The sequence below is a fragment of the Mus caroli genome, unplaced genomic scaffold (assembly GCF_978045245.1).
Source record: "Mus caroli unplaced genomic scaffold, Mus_caroli_1 scaffold_6, whole genome shotgun sequence".
NCBI lineage: Eukaryota > Metazoa > Chordata > Mammalia > Rodentia > Muridae > Mus > Mus caroli.
In genome coordinates, this window is record NW_028227261.1 from 47203769 (window position 1) to 47229887 (window position 26119).

Genomic DNA, 26119 nt, shown 5'->3' on the forward strand with positions numbered 1-26119 from the left:
GCATTCAGGAGGCAGAGGCAGGCGGATCTCTGAGTTCAAGGCCAGCCTATACTACAGAATGAATTCCAGGACAGCCAGGACTACACAGTGATACTGTATCTCAAAAAATAAAAACAAAAAAACAAAAAACAAAAACAAAAAAAACCAAAAAGCCTCTCCCACAAAACAAAACAAAACAACAACAAAAAATGGGCACAATGGAGCACCCTTTAATCCCAGCACTCCAGAATTCAGGAGACAGAGGCAGAGGCAGGAGGATCTCTGGGAGTTTAAGGCCAGCCTGGACTATGTATCAAGTGCCAGGTCAGTCAGAACTACATAGGAAGACCCTGTCTCAAAAACAAAAACCACTCGAGGGAATAGAGTGCTTAAGAGCAGTTGATGTCCTTCCAAGGGACCCAAGCACCCATATCGGGTGGCTCACAGCTTCTGTAACCGCAGCTCCAGGGACTACCTCTGGTCTCACAGACACCAACATTTACATGCACATACTCACACATTCATAATTAGAAATAAAAATAAATCAAAAAAAAAAAAGAGAGAAGAGGGGATATTGGGAGAAGGAGGAGAGATAGGGACAGGGAGATAGAGGGAGTAGAGGGAGGGCCAAGCAAAACTAAAAGTATAATAGTTCCTTAAAGGATACTGGGAGAAATCACTTACGGTTCAGAGTGCTGCTCCAGAGGACTTGGGTTTGGTCCTCAGGATCCACATCTTCTGGCTCACAGTGGATGTGATGCCCTCTTCTGGCTGCTCTAGGCACCTGCACTCACATCCACATATTCACAGATGGACACACATAATTCAAAATATGTCAGAAACAATAATAATATAATAGCTTGAATATGAAGTGTCTTTCACATGCTCTTGTGTTTGAAGCTAACTGACCTGAGGAAATGCATTGCCTCGGGGCAGGCTTTTTGAATTACACCTGGCTCAGGCTTTAGCCCTTTGCTGTCTAACTGCTGGTGGGATTGGTGGGATGTGACCAACTGCCATTCCCACCACGGAGGAATAGATGAACAGTGAGCCAGAATGAATCCTTCCCTTTAGTTGTTTTTGTCAGGTGTTCTGGCACTGTGATGAGAAAAGTCAGGAATATAGAAAATGTGAACATCAACGTGGTAGAGACATGAGGATCCAGACACAGCTGCTGTGTTCCTAGCTCATGCTAGCCCTGATTACTTGAATTACAAGATCTAGTCAAGATTGGTCTAATCAGTACTCTGTCGTGGAGAAGGGAGTTCCTGGGTCCTGCCCTTCCCTGACATGAAAAGGGAAGAAGGGCTAATTAGGAAGAGGAAGGGGATTTGTGGGAAGTGGGTAAGGGAGACTAATAAGGGGAGGAACTGGGGACTGGTACATGCCTAAGTCTCAGGTGACAGTGGAGGATTAGGAGTTCAAAGTCACCCTTGGTCATTTTTTAAGGTCAGGCTATGCTACAGGAGATCCTCTCTCAAAAGGCAAAACAAAATCACAGCAAGAGTCACTAAAGGTAGCGAGTAGGCTGGGTAGGCTGTGTTCCAGAAACTGAGGTTGGCGTGAGGATGTGCTGGATGGAAGAAAACAAACATGTCTGTGATCAGCTTGAGGAGCCCTCGAGTCATGTTAAAGACCCCTGCTATCTTGAAAAGCTTGTTGTTGTTTGCAGCCTTTTTGAGATGGGCTCTTGCTATGTTGTCCAGGCTGGACTAGAAATGGTAGACCCAAGTGATCCACTGCCTCCCTCTCTAAGTGCTAGGACTGCAGGTGCACGCCACCATACCCAGGTGGAAAGACTGTGGATATATAGTGTTACATTTGAGATGAATTATGAAACGGTCCAGAATGGTGACAGCTGTTGTTCAGTTGAGATAAGTGTATAAACTCTCGCTCTCACCATGTTATAATATCGACTTATTTGAAATTACTTATTTTTAAAGGATATTGTTTATTCATGTGTTGACTGTGTGTCTGGAGATCAAATGACAACCTACAGTAGTCCTTTCCTCCCACCAGTGGGGCTCGGGGATTGAACTCAGGAACCAAACTCAGGTCCTTAGGGACAAAGGTTGTAAATCTTTCAGCAAGTGCCTTTACTTAGTGATTTAAATTGGAGGAAACCATGTAAGAAAAATAAATTGCAAGGATCTAGCATACCACTTTTTGGCTGAGTGTATTTTCTGTAGTGACCTCACTGTGGCATTGGCAGGGCAGATGGCTGATACTGTTGGAATTTTGCTTACCAATTCTCAGTTTCTTATAAACTGCCTTTAGGGATTTATTAAATTAGTAAGCATAGTACACCTTTAATTCCAGTATTTGGAAGGTACAAGAGGATCTCAAGTTTCAGGTCAGCCTGGACTACATAGTGACCCAAGTCTCAAAAAACTCCAGGTTTGGAATGTCGCTCAGTCTTAGAGTGCTTGGTCAGCATGTGCAAGGCCTGGTGTCAGCTTCCCCAGGACCACAAAACAACTAATGATACATTTCCTAAAGTTATATATTCATTAGAGTTCTTGCAAAAGTCATGTATTAAAGCATTAACGTTTCCTAACTTTATTACATTTTTGTTGCTTTTTAAAACTTTTTTTGTTTTGGTAGCGGGGCACAGGGCTCTTTTGGAGGCAGGGGCAGGCAGGAATTTCTGTGAATTTGAGAAAAGCCTGATCAATATATTGAGTTCTAGGCCAGCCAGATGTACACTACCTGTTTCAAAATAAAAATTAAAAAAATGTTTTATAGCACTGAATATTAAACTTAACTTTGTTCCAAGGCAGGTGTTCTACCTCTGAGCCATGTTCCTGTTTCATGGATTGCTGATAACATCTTTATTGTCCTATATTAGCTGAGTATAGATTATATGAAGTATTAGTCATCCTGTAAAAATATACAGACAAATCACACTTACATATAGGGAAGCTAAGGATAACTTTAATGATGTTCTCTTAGCCCTGGCTGTCCTGGAACACAAAGCTCTACCTGCCTCGGACTCCCAAGTACTAAGATGAAGGATGCTGTCCACCACCCACCACCCAGCTTAACAGTGTTTTTTTGTTGTTGTTGTTTGGTTGGTTTTTTTGGTAGTTTTTCGAGACAGGGTTTCTCTGTATAGCCCTGGCTGTCCTGGAACTCAGTAGACCAGGCTGGCCTCGAACTCAGAAATCCACCTGCCTCTGCCTCCGGAGTGCTGGGATTAAAAGGCGTGCGCCACCATGTCCAGCAACAGTGTTCCTTTAAATCATTTATTTGTTTAGCTTTTATTTATTTGGAATAGGCAGGTAGCAGGGTGTGGATAGGTGCTGAGGAGGTCAGAAGAAGGTGTGCAGATCCCCTGGAGCTACAGTTACAGGTGGTTGTAAGCTGCTCAGTGTTGGTACTAGGGATGAATCTCAGGTCTGTAGAAAACAGCAAGTAAAAAAAAAAAAAAAAAAAAAAAAAAAAAAAAAAGCCGGGCGTGGTGGCGCACGCCTTTAATCCCAGCACTCGGGAGGCAGAGGCAGGCGGATTTCTGAGTTCGAGTCCAGCCTGGTCTACAAGGTGAGCTCCAGGACAGCCAGAGCTATAAAGAGAAACCCTGTCTCGAAAAACCAAAAAAAAAAAAAAAAAAAAAAAAAAAAAGAAAACAGCAAGTACTCTTAACCACTGGGCTGTCACCCGGGACCCAATAATCTTCCTTTTTCTTTTTCTTTCTTTCTTTTTTTAAAAATTTATTTAATTTATATGAATACACTGTATCTATTTCAGACACACCAGAAGAGGGTATGGGATCCCATTACAGATGGTTGTGAGCTACCATGTAGTTGCTGAGAATTGAACTCAGGACCTGGAAGTCAGTGCTCTTAACTGCTGAGCTGTCTCTCCAGCCCTTCTTTATGCTTTTTTTTTCTTCTTTTCTTCTTTTCTTTTCTTCATCTGAAAAGCTGGATGCCATGGCTAGCCCCTGCTCTCCTGGTCCTGGGAAACAGAGGTGGGAGGAGCGCCAGGCCTTTCTGGCAAGGGCGTCTGTCTGAATGGCTGGGCTCCAGATCCAGGGAGAGGCTTTTCTTTTCTCTTTTTTCTTAAATAAAGTGGAGGACTTTTTAAAGTGAGATTTAAAAAAAAACGGGGTATAATTGAATAAGAATTTAAGGAAAGGAAAAAAGATTTCCAAGAAAGAGGGACAGTGAGGGGATTCGTTAAGTAAGGGTACTTGCTACTGAGCCGGATGACCTCAGTCTAGTCCCTGGGACTCACATGGAGAGTTCTGGGCAAGGCAGGGCTACATAGTAAGAGCCTTTTCTAATACCAACACTGTCTGCTAAGATGACTTAGTTGGTTAAGGCGCTGCCATGCAAGCTTGGCAATCTGTGTTTGATCCCAGGAACTCCTGTAAAGCTGAGACTGACTCTAAAGTCCTGTGACGCATGCATCCCCCACTCCATACACCAAGCAGAATACGCAACAATGATAACAAGCCGATGTGGGCTAGTTAGAGTGCTTGTAGGAAGTTTTGAGTTAGATTTCCTAGCACTTAATAAACCAGATGTGACGGTGCATACCTGCCCCCAAACAACAAAACCCAAAGGTTTTGGTATGTGTGATAGCACACACCTTTAATCTCAGTGCCAGGGATTCAAAGGCAGGCAGATGTTAATGAGTTTGAGGTTCTTGGTCTACAATAGAGAGATCCAGGATAGCCAGAGATACATAGTGAGACCCTACCTTTAAAAACAACATATTGTTTCCAAAGGATAGGTACAACAATTTTATGGCCCTGATGTGTGCTGATAAATACCTTTCATGGAGCACTTTGAAGGAGTATATATATGCTTTTAGCATTTAAATATTTCCTTGGGAACTGGGAAGATGGCTTAGTGGGTAAAGGGTCTGCTGTGTAATCATGGGGGCTTGAGTTCAGGTACTTCACACTCATGTCAAGCTGGGCACAGTGCTTTGGACTATAACCCTGGTACTGTAACCCTGGAGGAGATGGGTGGGTCCCTTGGAGTGTATTGGCCAGCCAGTCTAGCAAGTTGATGGCTGTTTTGTTGTGTTTTTGTTTTTCAAGGTGGAATTTCTCTGGGTAGCAGCCCTGACTATCCTGGAACTCTTTCTTTAGACCAGGCTGGCTTTGAACTTAGAGATCCACCTGCCTGTTTCCCACATGCTGGGATTAAAGGTGTGTGCCACTATCACCTGACCTGCAAATTGATGTTTTTTAGGCTTAGTGTCTCAAAACCTAAGATGAAGGGGAATCAAGGAAGACACTAGATGGCAGCCTCTGTCCAGACACAGACACGCACAAGCACACGCATGTTTCATTGACCAGCTGTGGTGCCACTGACGCTTTTATACTAATTGTGATGAAGACTGTAAGGCCTATAAAAATTATCCTACGGTAACTGAAAATGTAGAAAGAGAAAGGTTGGGGAAAGCAGTCATTAGAACACTTAGCATATAAGCAAGAGGACCAATTTGGATTCCTAGAACCCACATAAGGGCTGGGTGGCTGCTATGGCTCACCTGTAATCCCAGGTTCAAAAGATAGAGGGCCGAAGGTCCCCGCAGCAGTCTGCCTAACCAGACTAGTTTTATCAGTGAGCGCTAGGCTTGACAGGGAGACCCTGCTTCAAAGAATAAGGTGGAGACTATTTGAGGAAGATCCTGATAGTCCGCCTTGGGCCTTTTTTGAAGAGTTATTTATTTAATATCTATGAGTACACTGTAGCTGTACGCATAGTTGTGAGCCTTCATCTGGTTGTTGGGAATTGACTTTAGGACCTCTGCTCGCTCCACTCAGCCCCGCTTCACCCTGCTTGCTCTGGTAAATTGTGCTTGCTCTGGTAAATCCCGCTTGCTCCCGCCCAAAGATTTATTTAGTATTATAAATAAGTACACTGTAGATTTAGACACACCATAAGCGGGTGTCAGATCTCAGTATGGGTGGTTGTGAGCCACCATGTGGTTGCTGGGATTTGAACTCAGGACAACTGTTTGGAAGAACAGTTGGTGCTCTTACCCGGTGAGCCATCTCACCAGCCTCAGCCTTGGGCCTTTATGCATACAGACACACAGGCCTGTCTGCACATACACACACACACACACACACACACACACACACACACACACGTACACCTCTGCATGTGAACACAAACATGACAAAGGAAAATAAGAATGAGAATGTTGTCTTTCCTGCTCAGATTTTGTTGTTGTTCTTCCCTGTGGTTATCTGAGCAGTGGGTCCCAAGAATATGTATCTTTTGTCACTGCAAACCTTCAAGAAACATGATACTGAGTCCACTTCATTGTGCAGGAAGAAAATCTAGTAGGCATTAAGTAATGTTATTGAACGACACTTGATTCTGTACTCTACATTTTCTTTAACGATTTTTATTTCATTTATTATTATCAGGGCACATATATACTGCAGTCTGGATGTGGAGGTCAGAGGACAACTTCATGAAGTCAGTTCTCTCCATCTTCCTTTCTGTGGGCTCTAGGGATCCAATTCAGATCTCAGTCTTACATAGCAAGTGTCTTTAACTGCTCAGCCATCTTGCTAGTACACCCCAACCCCTTCCCCACTATTCCCTGGAGATTTCGAGACAGGGTTTCTCTGTGCAGTTCTGGCTGTCCTGGAACTCACTCTGTAGACCAGGCTGGCCTCAAACTTGGAAATCTGCCTGCCTCCACTGGGATTAAAGGCGTGGGCCACCACTGCCTGGCTGGACTTGAACTGTTTATGTTACCAAGGACAGCTGAACTCCTGGTCCTCCTCCCTTCACCTCCCAAGTGCTGATATTGCAGGAGAGGATACATGTAAATTTGTGAACTCCTCCGATCCACATGGAACCTGCGGGCTAGTTCCTGCTAGCTTGGTTTCATGTTTTTTGCAATCATGCATTGTATTACACAAGTTAGGATATGATCTGTTTACACGGGCAGCAGCGGGTTTACAAAGGAGTAACTTTGTGTTTGATAGTGTCTCATGTATGGTGGGATTCAACAAATATTTGAATAAAATATTGTGCATAGTAACACAACACTGAACCTTTATGGTGTATAATGCTAGTTCTTTGCCTCTAAATTCTATTCACAAAAATTACTATGGTTTTTTCTTTTTTAAGATTTATTTATTTATTATATGTAAGTACACTGTAGTTGTCTTCAGACACTCCAGAAGAGGGAGTCAGATCTCGTTACGGATGGTTGTGAGCCACCATGTGGTTGCTGGGATTTGAACTCCGGACCTTTGGAAGAGCAGTCGGGTGCTCTTACCCACTGAGCCATCTCACCAACCCCCTGTTTTCTTTTTTTTTTTTTTTAATGTAGAATGATGTTCTGGTTATAAATATTAAACCGTCAGATATCCCTTTAAGCCTTACTTCCAATGTGAAATCCTTAGTTAATATGGCTTGCTCCCTTTCACATTGTAGTGTAACTTTAATTTTTTCAAAACCTATTTTTAATGATGGTTCTTAAACGCTTTCATCTCCCTTTTAGCCTACCACCCAACAGAGGTAGTAGGAAAGAAAGGATCGGGGGTCGGGGAGGAAGTGGCGTGTTTAGAAAGACAGTCAGCAGTTTAGTTCACAGGTTAGCAGTGGCAGCTTGACCCACTCACAAACACTTCACAGATACACCAGCAGTCCAGCTTGGTAGAGTTGGGATAGCAAACACGAATCAGCAGCAGTGGCAGGACCTAGCAGATACAGCCTTGGCTCTAATCAGCAGGAGGGGCCTGGAGGGACACCAGAAGTTCCCTCTCGAAAACCAGTGAAGACTCAAGACCCACAAGCATTGCACAGCTAGCTCTATAAGCAAGCCAAGTGAGTCCTCTTTATACCCTCTAAATACCACGTGTCCTCTGGGTCTTGCCTCAGCACGTGTATCTGTCTCAGCTGACATCACTCTGCCAATCACCCTGAGTCTGCAAAAGCAGCAAAAACTGCAGCACACCACCAGAAATTTCTTGGTGTTTCCTTTTTTTTTGTTTTTTTTTTTGTTTTTTGTTTTTTCGAGATAGGGTTTCTCTGTGTAGCCCTGGCTGTCCTGGAGCTCACTTTGTAGACCAGGCTGGCCTCGAACTCAGAATCCGCCTGCCTCTGCCTCCCAAGTGCTGGGATTAAAAGTGTGCGCCACTACGCCCGGCGCAAAGAATCTTTCATCACCTGTCCTTTTACATGCTTGCTTTAGCAGAACATCCTCTCTCCTGTGTCTGCTTCAGTGAAACATTCCTTCACAAGTCTGCCTTAGCCTTCACCTGTGTCCACCCCATGAAAACACTCCTTCACATGTTTGCCCCAGCAAAACACCTTCCAACACAACTGAGTTTCCAAAGAACCCTTAAGTTTCCACTTCATTGTAAGTTATTTTATGGTGCCATGTTAATGAACCTGGTTGTCTCTCCAAGTTTTGAATGTTTTTGAATGGGGAGCATAATGTCTTTTTTCAGCTCTGTGTGATAAGCACTTAGTACATCTGACAGAAGAAAAATGTTTAGTGAACAAATGTGTGTGATTTGTAGAGAATCGAGTACAGTGACGCTCACTATGTGAGTTGTGGAAATGTGTGTGGTTTGCTGAGAATCGCATACGGTGATGGTCACTATGTGAGTTGTGGAAATGTGTGTGATTTGCTGAGAATCGAATACAGTGACGTTCACTATGTGAGTTGTGGAAATGTGTGTGATTTGCTGAGAATCGCATACGGTGATGGTCACTATGTGAGTTGTGGGAGAGGAAAAGGGAAAGCTGTTCTCCTGGTTCTGGAGGGGAAGTGTCTGACGACACCAAGGGTTAGACCAGCTATGCTTCCTTTGCTAATAACTTGTTGGTACTTAGACTTAGCACAAATATTGTGTTTAACAGGAAGAGTTATGAAGCCAGGCCCCTTTGTGTAAATATTTACAAGTCATTTGTCTATAATTTGTGGGAGTAGCCCTCTAGAAAAGGAAATTCCTTTTACTTAGTTTTATATTTAAAAAAAACTTTCTTTTTTTTTTTTCTTTTTTCTGAAGATGTTGTCTTAGTCAGGGTTTCTATTCCTGCACAAACATCATGACCAAGAAGCAAGTTGGGGAGGAAAGGGTCTATTCGGCTTACACTTCCATACTGCTGTTCCATACATACTTCACCAAGGAAGTCAGGACTGGAACTCAAGCAGGTCAGGAAGCAGGAGCTGATGCAGAGGCCATGGAGGGATGTTCTTTACTGGCTTGCTCAGCCTGCTCTCTTATAGAACCCAAGACTACCAGCCCAGAGATGGTCCCACCCACAAGGGGCCTTTCCCCCTTGATCACTAATTGAGAAGATGCCTTCCAGTTGGATCTCATGGAGGCATTTCCTCAACTGAAGCTCCTTTCTCTGTGATAACTCCAGCTGTGTCAAGTTGACACAAAACTATCCAGTACAGATGTATTTATTTTAGTTATATGAGTACACTGTTGCTGTCTTCAGACACACCAGAAGAGAGCATCGGATCCCATTACAGATGGTTGTGAGCTACCATGTGGTTGCTGGGATTTGAACTCAGGACCTCTGGAAGAGCAGTCAGTGCTCTTAACTGCTGAGCCATCTCTCCAACCCCTGTTTTCTTTTTTTCTTGTCTTTATGTCCACTTTATGGAAAATATTTTGGGGGAAAGACATAGATGGACAGAATCTTCTAGAGCCTGAGTTGGCCTCAACTTAATAAATATGACCTTGAACTTCTGGCTAAGCACTTTTTAGTCTTCTAGCCTCTTAAAGCCTATTTAATGTTCTTCTTCTTCTTTTTTTCCTCTCTTTCTTCCCTTCCTTATTTACCTTCATACCTCCTTTTTAAATTTTTTTAAAGATTTATTTATTATTTTATATATAAGTACAGTGTAGCTGTTTTCAGACATACCAGAAGAGGGTGTCAGATCTCATTACGGATGGTTGTGAGCCATCATGTGGTTGCTGGGAATTGAACTCAGGACCTTTGGAAGAGCAGTCAGTGCTCTTAACTGCTGAGCCATCTCCCCAGCCCTCATACCTCCTTTTTTTTTTTGGTTTTTCGAGACAGGGTTTCTCTGTATAGCCTTGGCTGTCCTGGAACTCACTTTGTAGACCAGGCTGGCCTCGAACTCAGAAATCCACCTGCCTCTGCCTCCCGAGTGCTGGGATTAAAGGCGTGCGCCACCATGCCCGGCTATACCTCCTTTTTTTAGTGTTTAAATTTAATTTTATTTTTTTACTTATTCATTTAGCATCCTGCTCACTGACCCTTTTAGTTTTTTTTTTAACATATTTTTATTTGTGTGCATGTATGTACACGCACATATACCTACATGTACTTGTAGGGCTGGGAGATATCTCTGGATCCCTTGGATCTGGAGACAGACTGTGTGATCTCCAATGCTCTTAGCTGTTGAACCATCATATCTCCAGGCCTGCTGCTCTTCTTTAAAGACATGTTCCTTTTATGTTGTCCAGGCTACAGTGAACTCCTGCACTCAAGTGACTCAGCCCACCCATCAGTGAGGACTGCAGAGGAGCACCACTAGCCCAGCTTGTGGTCTCCTTTTCTTTTTTTTCTTTTTTTTTTTTTTAAAGATTTATTTATTTATTATATATAAGTACACTGCAGCTGTCTTCAGACACTCCAGACAAGGGAGTCAGATCTCGTTACGGATGGTTGTGAGCCACCATGTGGTTGCTGGGATTTGAACTCCGGACCTTCGGAAGAGCAGTCTGGTGCTCTTACCCACTAAGCCATCTCACCAGCAAATATTTATTTATTTATTTATTTGTTTATTTATTTATTTATTATGTATATAGCAGTCTCCTGCATGTATGCCTGAAGACCAGAAGAGGGCACCAGATCTCACTAAAGATGGTTATCAGCCACCATGTAGTTGCTGGGAATTGAACTCAGGACCTCTGGAAGAACAGCCAGTGCTCTAACCACTGAGCCATCTCTCCAGCCCGTGGTGTCCTTTTCTAGGCGCGTTGTAGTTTTTCAGTGTCAGTCATTGCCATAGTCTTTGGACAATCATGTCTGTATGCATCCACTTAAGAATTATTATTATTATTATTACTGGTTTTATGAGTTAGGCTCTTATGTAGCCCATGCTGGCCTTACACTCCCAATCACTCTGTCTTTACCTCCCAAATTCTGAGATTAAAGTACTGGGCTCTCTTGTTTCTTTTATTTTTTTAAGATTTATTTATTTATTTTTATGTATATGAGTACACTGTAGTTGTCTTCAGACACACCAGAAGAGGGCATCCGATCACATTGCAGATGGTTGTGAGCCACCATGTGGTTGCTGTGAATTGAACTCAGGACCTCTGGAAGAGCAGACAGTGCTCTTAAACACTGAGCTGTCTCACCAGTCCGGCTCTCTTGTTTCTTTTCTTTTCTTTTTTTTTTTTTTTCCCAGAGCTGAGGACCGAACCCAGGGCCAGCGCTCTACCACTGAGCTAAATCCCCAACCCCTCTCTTGTTTCTTAAAGGGTAGTAAATGTTAGCAAATTAAAGGTAAGTACTGTAAAAGAGCTTACATTTCGTGTAAATTGACTTCTTAGCTCTGAGGAGTGTATTAACTAACTTTCACAGGAAGGACCCTTATTTCCCTGGTGCTTCAGTTTGCTAATGATGTGAGGGTCTTGGTTGGGGTTGCTTAGACGTTTGCAATGCTGAGGCTCAAACCTGGGGCCTTATGAGTGCTAGACAAATGACTTTACCACTGAGCCACTGCTCCAGTACTGTAGCATCTCATTTTATTGCAGTGCTAGGAATTGGATCCAGGGCCTTCTTTATACTAGAAATGTGCTCTACCATGCTGTACATAGATAGCCTTTGATTTATTTATTTATTTATTTATTTATTTATTTATTTATTTATTTATGTTTTTGAGAGCCACTCTCACTATGTAGCTTTAGCTGGCTTTGAACCTGCAGTGTTGCCCAGGGTAGCCTTGAATTTGCAGTCCTTCTGTCTTACGTACCCAGTGCTGGGATTACAGGTATGTGGCAGCATGCTTAGCTTACGTTAGTACTTTAGAACTGGTTTTCACCCACATTCCATCGATTCCCTCTACTGTCTTAGAAGATAGTCAGGATGGTCTAGCCTCACCTTTTCAGATCAGGAAACCCAGGTTGCTTCTCCGCGGACCACAAAGCTAGTAAGTAGTAAAGCCAGGAGACGCTGAGCCCAGAAATGCGCTTTACGTTATTAAACCTGTATCTGTGAACTAAATTCAAAACTCAAGCTGTAGCTAAGAGGGACACAATGCTGAGGCGTCTGTTTCGATCCGTATGATCCACAAGCGCTCAATGATCACTGACCTAAACTTTTGTTTCCTGGAATAGCTTTATTACGTGAGCTAAGAGGGAGGCCAGGAGATTTAGTGTCCATTTGAGACCTTGGTCTTTTTAAAATAGAACTCTACCTCCTTGCCCTTTAGCACACAACAACTTGCCATATTGGCTAGGTTTTGAAGTGATAGATGCAGAAAACTTGCTTTACCTGCTTTTTAACTTGGCGTCTAGGCGTTTATGAATAGTAATCACTGATTTCTTGCACAGTGAAGCAGCTGAGGATGTAGTTTAGCAGTAGAGCACTTGAGTAGCATGGACGAAACAAGACCCTGGGTTAGTTAGGGCAGGTATTATGGTGCCAGCCTTTAATTCTAGTACTTGAGAGAGGCAGAGGCAAGGGGATCTCTCTTGAGTTCAGGTCCTCCTGGGGTACATAGTGAGATCTACCTCAAGCAAACAAGCAAGCAAAAGACTTGGGTTTGAGCCCCAGCACAAAAACACAAACAATCCCCCCATTGGTCCGGTATTTCATAATATGTTCTTCTTCTTTTTTTAATGTGCACTGATGTTTTCCCTGCATGCTTGTTGTATGATGGCGTTGGATTCCCTGGAACTGGAGTTACAGTTGTGAGCTGCCATGTGGCTGCTGGGAAGAGTAGCTAGTGCCATCTCTCCAGCCCCTAATGTTTATATTCTTGAGGATAATGCCATCTGTGTCCTTGAGACAACTTTATTGACCTTTCTCATTTGTAAGATGTCAGAAAGGGGTAGAGTGGAGAGGTTTGGTTACATCTGGCCTCGGATGCTCGTTTCTGGAAGTCTGAGTTGGGGAATCAGTGTAGAACATGAGAGTGGGGTGGGCCTGTAGCTCAGTGGCTCTGTGCCTGTGCAAGCCCTGGCAGTCCAAGACAAGCAAAAATCTGGAACCCAAAGTGGGTCTGAGTGCTGAGGTGATGCTTGCCTGTCCTTCAGGGCCTTTCTTTAAGGCCAGCTCTAACCTTGACACTTAATATTTCCCTCTTGGCACCTCATCTCTTTTTTTCTAGGACTGAAATACACCTTACAGTAAATTTGTGCTGGACAATTCGCTTGTTTAATACACATTTGTGGCTATGATGTAGTAGGTGTTATTTTAGGCTTATGATTGTATCAGTGAACAGAACATTTGTTTTTCTGGTGGAACTTACATTCTATAATAAGCATTAACATTGACTCTGCGGTTGGCGTGCTGGCACTACTTCAAGAGTTCTGCATTTAGAATGTAGTTATTCTGACAAAGGTCCCATGAGGTAGGTGCTGGTATTTTCTGCATTTTTTAGATCATGGACTGAAGTACAGGAAGACTAAGTTCTAATGAATTTATTGCCTAATAAATTTACATAGTTTTGTAAATGGCATTTTAGTTTTGTTTGTGTGTGTATATCTGTATGTATTTATTTATATGAGTGTTCTATTTGCATGTATGCCTGCATGACAGAAGAGGCATTTTAGTTTTGTAAATGTCATTTTAATTCAGACATCAGGAGTCCCAAGTCCTTCAGTTAATAAAAATTGCATTTCCCAGCCAGATGTAATGATAGTCCCTGTAGGACTCAGAAACTGAAGCAGGGAGGTGTAAAGTGAGGCCAGCTGAGCTGCATAGAGTGTCCCAGGCCGTTTTTTGTTTTTTGTTTGTAATTAAATGAATTGTGGGTTGAAGCGATGTCTCAGAGGGAATCGGAGGCTAGAGGACCCGAGGGCCATCTACCCCAGCGCTCACATCAGGCCCCTGACAGTTAGTTGCCTGTAATTTTAGCTCAAACACAGTCTTCTGATTTCCTCAGGTATCCATGAAGACATTCATACGACACATACATGTCAATGGAAATAAAAGAAATCTTTAAATAAAAAAAAAAGGGCTGGCGAGATGGCTCAGTGGTTAAGAGCGCTGACTGCTCTTCCAAAGGTCCCGAGTTCAAATCCCAGCAACCACATGGTGGCTCGCAACCATCCGAAACGAAATCTGATGCCCTCTTCTGGAGTATCTGAGGACAGCTACAGTGTACTTACATATAATAAATAAATTAAAAAAAAAAAAAAAAGAAAAAAAAAGAGGCAAGAGCACCTGTGTATGTGTGCTAGAAAGAAGGTCAGAGGTTAAGAGCACTACATCTCAGACAGCTCACAACCCTGGAACTCCAGCTGCAGGAATCTGATGCAGTCTTCTGATGTGCCTGTCTGTCTGCCTGTCTGTCTGTCTCTGTCAAATAAATAAATAAATACTTGGAAAATGAAACCTTAGGACTAGAGAGATGACTTAGCAGTTAAGCACTAGCTTACTCCTGTGGAGGAACCAGGTTCGGTTCCCAGTACCCACGTGGTGGCTCTCAATTCCGATCTAGGGAATCCAGTGCCGCCTTCTGGGCATTGTGGTCATGAAGCATACATGTCATGTATGCAGACAGAACACACACAAAAAGACAAATTTAAAAATGGAAATGTTGGAAAAATTAAAAGTTAAAAAATGATTTTTTTTTTTTTTGGTTTACATTTATTTATTTAGTTGGAATGAGGAGTACCTCATTCCAGCGGGAGTCCAGATGTCAGAGTGCAGTGCGGGCCAGCTCCCTCATGTGGTTTCCAGGATTCAAACTCATTATCAGACTGTGGCAAGCGCCCCTACCTGCTGAGCCATCTTTGTGGCCTCTAGGCCAGTCTTAACATGGTGAGCTCAGTCTCTAAAGTAACAGATTAGTGATTTCTATCATAAAGTTGCCCTTCATGTCCCCATGGTGATGATAATGGACGAGCCTCTGAAACTGTAAGCAAGCTCCCAATTAAGTGATTTCTTTTATGAGACTTGCCTTGGTCATGGTCTCTCTCCCATTACAGATGGCTGTGAGCCACCGTGTGGGTGCTGGGAATTGAACTCAGGACCTCTGGAAGAGCAGCCAATGCTCTTAACTGCTGAGCCATCTCTCCAGCCCCATGGTGTCTCTTTACTGCAGAAGGACAGTGACTAAGACTGAAGGTTCTGACCTCTATGTGTGCACTTTGGCATATGCACTATACACAGTAATTAAATAAAGTGTAAAGACTTGGTGTATGCTTTATAAGACAGGGTTTCTCTATGTGGCCCTGGCTGTCCTGGAACTTGCTCTGTAGACCTGGCTGGCCTTGAACTCAATCCTCCTGCCTCTGCCTCCCGAGTGCTGGGATTAAAGAGCTCCACCCCTACTGGGTGCACCTGTTGTCTCTGGTGCCTGAGATTTGGGTTTTCATTACTCTGGGGAAGGTTTGTATCAGGCATTTAAACAGCTCCCTTCATCCTGACAGCAGCATCCTAAGTACTGATGTTATCCTGCCCTACAGGGATAGAGGAACAGCTGAAGTCAGAATAACTAGTTGAACTGCCCAGTATGGTGTGATTACAGTTCAAGTCCAGTCTAGCCCTGGTCTTAGCACCCAGCCCCCAGTACCTGAGGAGAAGTTGCTTCTTCATTTTTAAGATGCAGTTCTACTTCTTCAGGGTCTTGTAACAAGTGAACCAAAGGATCTGCATGCACTTTGTTCCTTTTAAGACAGTGTTAAGCATCAGCCGTAAAGGGTACTTCTTGCACTTGTCAAAGGCATAGATTTCATTACTTAGAGACTCTGAAGTCACCCGGACTGCCACCGAGGAACTAGAGCAGTTTTATTACTTTTCATACCTGATGTTTCTAGCAAATTGTCTTCTGACTTCTACCTACACACCATGTCATACACACAAGGGAATACAAAATATACTTACATACATACAGAATAAATACTATAAAAAGGTTTTTTTAAGTGAGGGTGAGGAATAAAGGAAATAATGGTTAATTATTATAAAATGGCACAATTGAGCAGAAAGTACCTAAGAGATGGATAACTGTACTTATATTTTAATATTATCATTGGGGACATTTTAAGAGTTTGTTTCTGTTACCTTATACTGTATTCTGATTTTTTTCAGACTAGAATAAACCTGGTTAAATTTTTTATTATTACTTTTAAATCTAGAATGATAGCACTGGCCTGTAGTGGTAGGAAGATCAGGAGTTCAAAGTCAGTCTAAGATACATAAAACTCTGTCTGCCTCAAGTAAGCAAATAAGCAAAACCCATACACAGACAAAACTTAAATAAATGCACTTTTGTTTTTGATGATATATAGCACAGGTACTAATTTCCCTATTTTGCTTCTGTTTTTTTGAAACAGAATCTCATGTAGTCCAGGCTGGCTTTAGGCTGTAGCTGAGCATGGCCTTGAATTCCTGGCTTTTCTTGCCCTTGAATCCCTTGATTGGATTTTCTTCTTTCTTTCTTTTTTATTTATTTATTTTTTTTTTGGTTTTTCCAGACAGGGTTTCTCTGTATAGTACTGGCTATCCTGAACTCACTTTGTAGATCAGACTGGCCTCAAACTCAGAAATCCGCCTGCCTCTGCCTCCTAAGTGCTGGGATCAAAGGCGTGTGCCACCGATGCCTGGTGCTTGATGGGATTTTTAAGCATACACATCACATTGGCTCTAGACTGGGATTAAAAGCATGCGCTACCACACCCGGCCGACTCAAATTATTTTATATATAACTCAATCATATCAGATTTTAGTGAGAATTTAGTAGGAAATTAAGTTGAAAAGTAAAGTAAGATTACATTTTGGAAGGCGTCTAAGCTAGGGTTTCTGTTGCTGCAATGAAACATCATGACCAAAAAACAATTTGGGAAGGAAAGGATTTCTTTGGTTTACACTTCTAGTTTGCAGTTCACCATTGAAGGAAGTCAGGACAGGGACTCAAACAAGGCAGGAACCTGGAGGCAGGAGCTGATGGAGAGGGGTGCTGCTTCCTGGCAGGCTCCCTATGGCTTGCTCAGCCTCGTTCCTTATAGAACCCAGGACCACCAGCCCAGGCATGGTACTACCCACAGTGGTCTGGGCCCTCTCACATGGGTCAGTAGTTAAGAAAATGCCTTACAGCTGGATCTTACATAGGTATTTTCTCTACTACAGTTCTGTGCTTTCAACTAACTCTAGTTTGTGTGTCAGGTTGATCTAAGACTGGCCAGCAGAGAAGAATCCAGATGTAACAGCCAACAGTTTAAGATGTTTGTCTTTGTGCCTGCACCTAGTGAGGCTCACCTTTAACTTAGTCCTCCAAAGACAGAGCAGGTGGATCTCTGAGGTCACAGTAGTCGCCGTCTGCTCTGGGCAGCAGACGTTAATGAGTGAGTAAGTGGCTCTGGAAACTGATGTGTTCATTTCGTGTGTGTTCCTTTTATATTTCTTCCTGCATTCCAAGGAGGAAGCCTCTCCCTATTCCTTGCTTGACATCTGCTTGAGTTTCCTGACCACCAACCTCGAGAAGTTCTGCTCAGCACGACAAGATGGAACCCTGTGTCTGCAGGAGCCTGGGGTGTTCCCACAGGAGGTGGCTGACCGGCTTCTTCAGACTATAGCATTCCACGGTAAATGATAAAGATGGAAGAGTTCATTGTGTGCTGTTAGTTAGCGTTGGATTGTAAAGTACTGCAGGGCTTATTCAGTTATTTTCTTAGAAATGGTAGAAAAAGTCAGAAGACACTGGTTCTAAGAGAAGGAATTCAGGGATTTTTACTTGTTTTGCTTCAGACTTAATGATTTTTTTTTCATTCCAGTTTAGGCAAAACTTTATCTTTCTTTTTTGATTTGAGAAACATCAATCAAAGACACACATACATATTTAGATTTATTTATATTATGTGGATGAGTGTTTTGCCTGCATGTATGTATGTGCACATTGTGTGTCCCTGGTGCCCCTGGAGATCAGAAGGCGCCAGGTTCCTTTGAACTGGAGTTAGGATGGTTGAGAACCATTATGTGGGTACTGGGATCTCAACCCTGGCCCTCTACAAGAACAGCAAATGCTCTTAACCACTAAGCCATCTCTTCAAGACTAAAAAGTGTTTAGGTCACAAGGAGCTTCTCTTTTTTTTTTTTTTTTTTTTGGTTTTTTCGAGACAGGGTTTCTCTGTATAGCCCTGGCTGTCCTGGCACTCACTTTTTAGACCAGGCTGGCCTCGAACTCAGAAATCCGCCTGCCTCTGCCTCCCGAGTGCTGGGATTAAAGGCGTGCGCCACCACGCCCGGCTGCTCTTGACTTTTAAAGTGAGATATTAAAGATAATTTTCACGTATTCATATATCCCTCACTAGCCTCAAACTCTGTATGACAACAAAGATGACCTTGAACCTGTTGCATCTACATAATTCTAAGTTGCTTAGAACATAATTCTAAGTTATGGTTCATACTGTTTTGTGCAATGTTGGGAGTTAACCCAGGGCTTTGCTTATGGTAGGTGGGTACTTTACCAACTAAGCTACATCTAGAAAAATACATTGGAAAAGTATTATCTGTGAAGTTATAGTTCTGTAATTGGGATTTTTGTTGTTTCTATTTAAAATTAAACTGTAGTAAAACCCTGTCTTTCTTTAGGGTTTAAACCCTCTGACAAATAAGGAATAGGATTTGCTCACAGGAGATAGAATGAGCAGTTAGGTGTGGTGGCTTGAGTGAGAATGGCCCCTATAGCTCATATGTTTGAGTTCTTGGTCCCCAGTTAAGGCAAGTATTTGGGAAAGATTAGGAGGTGTGTCACTTGGGGTGGGCTTTGAGGTTTCAAACCCTTATGCCATGGCAGCTAGCTCTCTGCCTGGTGCCTATGGATCAGATGTCATCTCTCAGCTACTGTTCAGTGCCATGCCTGCCGCCTGCTGCTACATTGGGATGGACTCACTGTCTGACACTAGCAGGCCGTGATTCAATGCTTTATTTTATAAGTTCTCTTGGTCATGGTGTCTCTTAACAACAACAGACAGTTACTAAGACATTAGGAATTATAATTATCCCTGTTTATATATAAGTGTTGGAACTGAAGATTACAGTGCTAGTAAGTGGTAGAGTCCCAGCTATTTGCATATCTGTCTCCCCACTGTCTTCCTCACTGTGCCATACAGCCTTTTTTTTTTTTTTTTGGTTTTTCAAGACAGGGTTTCTCTGTATAGCCCTGGCTGTCCTGGAACTCACTTTGTAGACCAGGCTGGCCTCTAACTCAGAAATCCACCTGCCTCTGCCTCCTGAGTGGTGCTGGGATTAAAGGCGTGCACCACCACGCCCGGCTGCCATACAGCCTTCTTATACCTACATTTGATGTCACTGCTTTTAGGCTGAATAGGACTTAAAGTTCTACTGTGATATATAATAAATACTGTTGGGATGCTGGAAATGGCTCAGTGGGTAAAGGCCTTTCAACATAAGCATAAGGACTTAGGGTCCCAGTGCCATATGAGAAGCCAGGTGTGTCAAGGGATAAAGATAAGAGGATCCACACAGTAAAAGGAAAAACTTGACTTCAGAAGTTATAGTCTGACCTCCACATGTGCAGTGTGGCATGTATACATACATACTCCAAAATAAATAAATAAATAGGAGTATTGGCACATAGCTGGAATCCCAGCTCTTGGGAGGCTGGGCAAGAGAATCAGGAGTTCAAGGTCATCCTAAGCAAGGGAGTGAATTTGAATTCAGTCTATAGTACATGAAAACCTAGCTCAAAAAATACTAGTTAGGTATTATATTAGTTTCTTTTCTGTTGTTGCTGCTGCTGCTGCTGTTTTTAGTTTTGTTTTGTTTTTTGAGACGGTTTTTCTGTGTAGCTCTGGCTGTCCTAAAACTTACAATTGACCAGAGATCCATCTATCTCTGCCTCCCGAGTGCTGGCATTAAAGGTGTGTGCCAGTGTTTCTGTTGCTGCTCATCATGTGCGTGTCTGGTGCCTGCAGAGGCCAGAAGAGGATGTTGGCTTCCCTAGAACTGCAGTTAGAGATGGCTGTGATCTACAGTGTGGGTACTGGGTATTGAATCTAAGTCTTCTGCAAGAGCAAGCGTTCTTAACCCACTGAGGCATCTCTCTAGCCCTGGCCAGTTTGTGGCACTTTGTTCACAAAGCTTGGAGAAGATGCACACACAAATAGTAAAGCGTAAGATTCATTTAGAACAAAACGAACGTTTAGGTTTGGATGCACTGCTGGGAGAGGCAGGGGACCACCTGATGGGAGAGTCCCCGGGGGCCTCGGTTACTACCTGGGGCTTTACTTTATTACTTATGGAGGCTGGAGAAGGAGGGACTGCTTACAGGTGATGTTAGTGAGGGTTGGTCTTTGTTTTGGACGACAGGTTTGGGTATTACAACTTTTTCTTTTCTACACATGTCCTTCACCATGATGCAACTGCTTTAATCATATGTATGCCCAATTATGCATAAACATAAGGTAGTAAGTCAGGTATTCTTTCTGAAAGAGCTGTAAGAGTGCCTGGCAGCTTTAAGCTCGGGACTTGGGAGGCAGAGGCAGAGGCAGGTGGATCTCTGTGAGTGTGAGATTAGCCTGGTCTACAGAGGGAGTTTCCAGACATCTAGAGTGGTTATACTGAGAACTCTGTCTCAAAAAAAAACCAAGAAACAAATAAAAAATAACTCAGAGATCACAGTTTGCCCTGATGTTCATGTGCCTTTCGACCTGTTCAGGTAGGATTGGTCCAGATACTGTCTGACATAGAATATGTTTGAATAGAAACGGGGCGTTGCCAGGGGCTTGCTAAAGTGAGTAACTTGTTTTCATTGGTTTAGTAGGTATATATGCAGCTGAGTGCATGCACGGGTAGGGTCTCAGTGCGCCAGCAGGTAGCAGGGTGCATTGTTAAGGAGGCTGTGTTACTGCACGTGCTCTTGCAGAAGACTTAGGTTCCATACCCAGTACCCACACAGCTAAGCTACTCCCTTGCTTGCTTCACTCAGTTTTTCTTCCCCACAAGTTTCATGAAGACTTTTAACTGTCTAGTGGTACTTAAGCTTTGAACATGCTGGGTAAGTGCTCCACCACTTAGCTACAGCTCTCAGACCTCCCCCCCCCCCCGGCCCCCATGAGTTAGTTCTGATTTGATATTGGCCATCTGTCAGCTTGAGTGGCATCATTAGTATGGAATAGCTGAGATGACAGTAAAAATCCTTCCTTTAACTTCACAATATTTATTTATCTTGACCCAAATGCTTATGCTGCAGACTGGTCTTAGAGGACATTTTATAGGTCTGGCTGTGATTTCTTCCTTAGATGGTGTTTGGTGTGTAATATTTTTTGAGACATGACTCTGAAGTGCCATAAACGTGCAAGGCTGTTTGTTGTCTAATTGGTCATGTCTGAGCGACTTTTTTTTTTTTAAAGATTTATCTATTTATTTTACGTATATGAGTACACTGTAGCTGTTCAGACACACCAGAAGGGGGTGTCAGATCCCATTGCAGACGGTTGTGAGCCCCCACGTGGCTGCTGGGAATGGAACTCAGGACCTTGTTCATTTTATTTGCATTTGTCCTACACAGAAGATCTGGTGTTTTTGTTTGTTTGTTTGCTTGGTTTTTTCCTCTTTTTTTAAAGGAAAAAAACTCTATTCTGCTTGTGTATGTGTGTGTGTGGGGGGGGTGTAGGTGTGCAGGCAGGCAGACAGACAGACATGGTTTAACTATTTAGTGAACTCACAGTGACCTTTTTGTCTCAGTCTCTCGGGTGCTGGGGTGACAGTGAATACCACTTATGTCTAGATCCTAAACCATTTCAGTAAGGCTTCAAGTGCTGGTACAGGTCTGAGGCCAATCAGAGGTACAGAGTGAGACCATGTTTTAAAAACAAACAGAAAGCCCCGAGGCTGGTAAAGTAGCTTACTGGGTGAGTAGGCTTGCGACCAAGCTAAGGCCTGAGTTCATTCCAGGGATCCTTGTGGCGGGAGAGAAACTAACTCCACAGAGTTGTCTTCTGACCCCCATGCCATGCATATGATGAGCGCACATGTGCACACACATAAAGACAAAATTTCAAACTCATTTAAATCCAAATTAAAAACTAAAGCCAGGTGTGGTTTGAGACCAGCCTGGTCTACAAAACAAGATCCAGGACAGCTAGGGCACACAGGAAAACCCTTTCTATAAAACAAAACAAAACAAAACAGAACAAAATAAATAAACAAAAAAACCTAAACCAAAATAAAATGATTTCAGATCTGGCTAGTGTGCTGTTTGTTTGTTGTTTATTTATGGAGGCAGGGTCTCTATATAGTTTTGGCTGTCCTGGAGCTGGCTGTGTAGGTAAGGCTGGCCTTGAGCTCACAGAGATCTGCCTGTCTCTGTCTTCTGGGTGCTGGGATTAAAGGTGTGTAGCTAGTGGTTTAATAGTGAATTCTAGCTATTATATCTACTAACTATATATTGTGTGTCTAAATATGTTTATATATGTAATAATGTATTGTGAACTTAAATTAGAAATATATTGCTACCAATATATTAGTGTACAATTTAAACCTCATTCATACATAAAGTGTGCAAAGTCTGTTGAAGACTCTCTTCCATGGTCACTTTGGTATCCAGATTGATAGAGACCAGCCCTCATAATACCACATCTCTAGAGCTGAGAAGAGAGCATGGAGAATCACCATTGGCTCTCGGGTGCCTAAGCCTACAGCCCCTTAGCACTAACTGGCACGTGGTCCTGTCTGATAGTAAGGAAGCGCTGGGCCGTATCGCTGCCTATGTATCTAATAGTGAATCTCTGTAATGTCTGTTCCATTCTGATTCTGCTGTTACTAGCTCCATAATCTTGCAAAGTTCTCTTTTGGGTCTTAGTCTAGACAATAATATCTTCATCTCACCAAATTGTATCAAGTAAGTAAAATGCAGCTGCATGGAATTATGTTAGTGTGGTGAAATTTTTGCTCTTCTTTGTGATTTTGAAGTTAAAATGCTGCTTATTTTTCCCCAGGTCTCCTGAATGATGGAACTGTGGGAATTTTCAGAGGTAACCAGATGCGCCTAAAGCGAGCTTGCATTCGCAAAGCAAAGATTTCCGCTGTTGCTTTCCGGAAAGCCTTTTGCCACCACAAGCTAGTAGAACTTGATGCCACGGGTGTGAATGCTGACATCACTATCACAGACATCATAAGTGGCCTTGGCAGTAACAAGTGGATCCAGCAAAATCTTCAGTGCTTAGTACTAAACTCATTAACTCTGTCCCTCGAGGATCCGTATGAGCGGTGCTTCAGCCGGCTCTCTGGTCTTCGAGCTCTGAGCATCACTAATGTGCTCTTTTACAATGAAGATCTGGCTGAAGTTGCTTCGCTGCCTAGACTGGAGAGCCTGGATATTTCTAACACCTCAATCACAGATATCACTGCCCTGCTGGCCTGCAAAGACAGACTCAAGTCTCTCACCATGCACCATTTGAAATGTTTAAAAATGACCACTACCCAGATCCTGGATGTTGTTCGGGAGCTAAAACATCTGAACCATCTTGACATCTCAGATGATAAACAGTTCACGTCAGACATAGCCCTTCGATTGTTAGAGCAAAAGGACATCTTGCCCAATCTTGTCTCCCTGGATGTTTCAGGGAGAAAGCACGTGACAGACAAAGCTGTCGAAGCCTTTATACAGCAGCGGCCTAGCATGCAGTTCGTAGGGTTGCTGGCTACCGATGCTGGGTACTCTGAATTCCTTACGGGCAAAGGACACTTGAAGGTTAGATATTAAAATTGTATTTTGTTTGACTGGTCAGGTTTTTTCCCCCTAGTTCCTTAAGTCTTCATTAGGGTAAATGTGTAATATTTGAAACACTCTGATACAAGGTATGGAAATAATTGTACAGTGGAAAGGCTTACATTAGGGTAATAATCCCAATTAAAAGTCCAGTGGGACCAAGCATGGTGAATGCTTTTAATCCAAGCACTCACAGAGGCAGACGAAGGTAACTTCCTGCGTGTACATAGCCTGGTGTACATGGTGAGCTAGAGGGGCTTGGGGATAGAGTTCATTTGGTAGGATGCTTACCTCTAATCCCAGTACTCTAGAGGCAGAGGCGGGCAGATCTCTGAGTTTGAGGCCAGCCAGGACTGCATAGTGAGACCCTGTCTCAAACAATATTAATAGTAATGATGGTAATAATATTTTAAAATATTTGGGTTGGAGATAGATGGCTCAGCAGTTAAGAGTGCTGGCTGTACTTGTAGAGGACTTGGCCTGGGCTCAACCCCAGTACTCCTGCATGGCAGCTCACAACCATCTGTGACTAGTGCCAGGGCGTCTGATGCGTTCTTCTGGTATTCATAGGCACTATGCACTAGGCACACATGTATGAGCAGACATATGCAGACAAAGTCACACATGTAAATAAGTAAGTAGTATGTATTTTAAAAAGTGATCCCAGCATGCATCTTCATGTCTACAGTCACAGCATAGAAGACGGAGACAGGAGGGTTTGATGCCAGCCTCGGCCATATAGCAAGGACCGGGTAGTCAGGTCTACATAATGAGGACCTGTCTCAAAACAAGCAAGCAAGGACCATTAGAACGCTTTAATTCAAATATGTATAAAGGTGATATTTCCAGCTCAGGTTGAAGGAAGAGAGCTGAGATTGCCTGTCTCTTGTTGGAATTATTCAATTTAGTGTAGTTGGTAGAATGGTGTCTGGAATGGTGTCTATCTCAGTGCTGTGTTATGATGAGTTAGAATTATTGGTAGAATGGTGTCTGGAATGGTGGTCTCAGTGTTGTGTTATGATGAGTTAGAATTACTGGTAGAATGGTGTCTGGAATGGTGTCTATCTCAATGTTGTGTTATGATGAGTTTAGGTTTGCTTTCGGCTTTATGTGCCTGTTCATAAGTCACAGTAGTGCATGCAAATATAATTTCATCCATATAATTTCCCAGCATTCATATGGGGCAGTGTCTATGTACTTTCATCAGCATTATTTGCTTAGGTGTCTCCATAGTCCTCCTGCCCCAGATTCCTGGCTTCTGGGATTACAGATATGAGCACCATACTTAATTTAAGAAAATGGTTGGGGCTGGAGAGATGGATCAGCAGTTTAGAGTACTGTCTACTCTTCCACAGGACCTGGGTTCAATTCCCAGCACCTACATGACAGCTCACAACTGACTATAACTCTAGTTCCTGGGGATCCAACACCCTCACACAGACATAACAAGCAAAACACCAATGCATTAAAAAGAAAAGAAAAAAGAAAAAAAATTCTCCTTCCTTCCTTCCTTTCTTTTTTCTTTTTCTTTTTTAAACATAAGGTCTTATCACTGTGTAGTCCTATCTGGCATGGAACCCTGCCTGTGCCTGAGGCTGACCTTTAATTCACAGAGTTCACAGTGATTCTGCCTTTACCTCTAGAGTGCTGGGATTAAAGTTGTGTACCACTATAACCTGTGCCAAAAGATGTTCTCTTTATTTCAGTTGATTTTGTGTGTGCAAATGCTTTGTTTGGATGTGTCTATACCGTTTGTGTGCCTGAAGAGGGTAGCAGATCCCTTGGGCCTGGAATTCCAGTTGGGAGCTGTCATGTGGGTGTTGGGGATTGAACTCAAGTCCTCTCTTGAAGAGTAGCCAGGGCTTTTAATGGCAGAGCCATCTCTCCAGCCTCAGAAATGGTTTTCTTAAGGGTCATAGCCAGTTCATCTTAGTACCTGCCCTATGCCTCAGTTTGTTAGAGTCTAAAGCTTGTGTGCTTCCCACTGCACTCTGACCTCTGTTGAAGTAGGACTTGGTTTGGCTTTTCCTTGTCTCAACCCCACAGCTGGTTTCAGAATTCTTCCTGTGGATTTTATCACCATTAGTCTCCTCAGCCTTTCACTTCCCAAGTCCTGTTCCTAGTTCATTGGACACCTCACTCCTGTTGCTTGCTTTATTAACCAGGCTATGGCTCTGAACTCCTAAGAATTCCTGGAAATCTGCTTAATCCAGTGTTAATTCTCAGGCTTCATCCTAGTGGTCCTGGCCACAGTGCC

At 43.0% G+C, this 26119-nt stretch overlaps 1 protein-coding gene across 2 annotated transcripts in view; it reads left to right on the forward strand.

The window, feature by feature from the left end:
• Positions 1-26119, forward strand: part of LOC110292961 (protein zyg-11 homolog B) — a 76907-nt gene that overhangs the window by 12491 nt on the left and 38297 nt on the right. For both annotated transcript variants that reach the window (XM_085839110.1, XM_021160657.3), the window contains exons 2-3: positions 17548-17713; positions 23090-23844. In XM_085839110.1, coding sequence (XP_085695236.1) covers positions 23134-23844 — 711 coding nt within the window. In that variant the 5' untranslated portion in view covers positions 17548-17713; positions 23090-23133. The remainder of the gene's footprint in view (positions 1-17547; positions 17714-23089; positions 23845-26119) is intronic.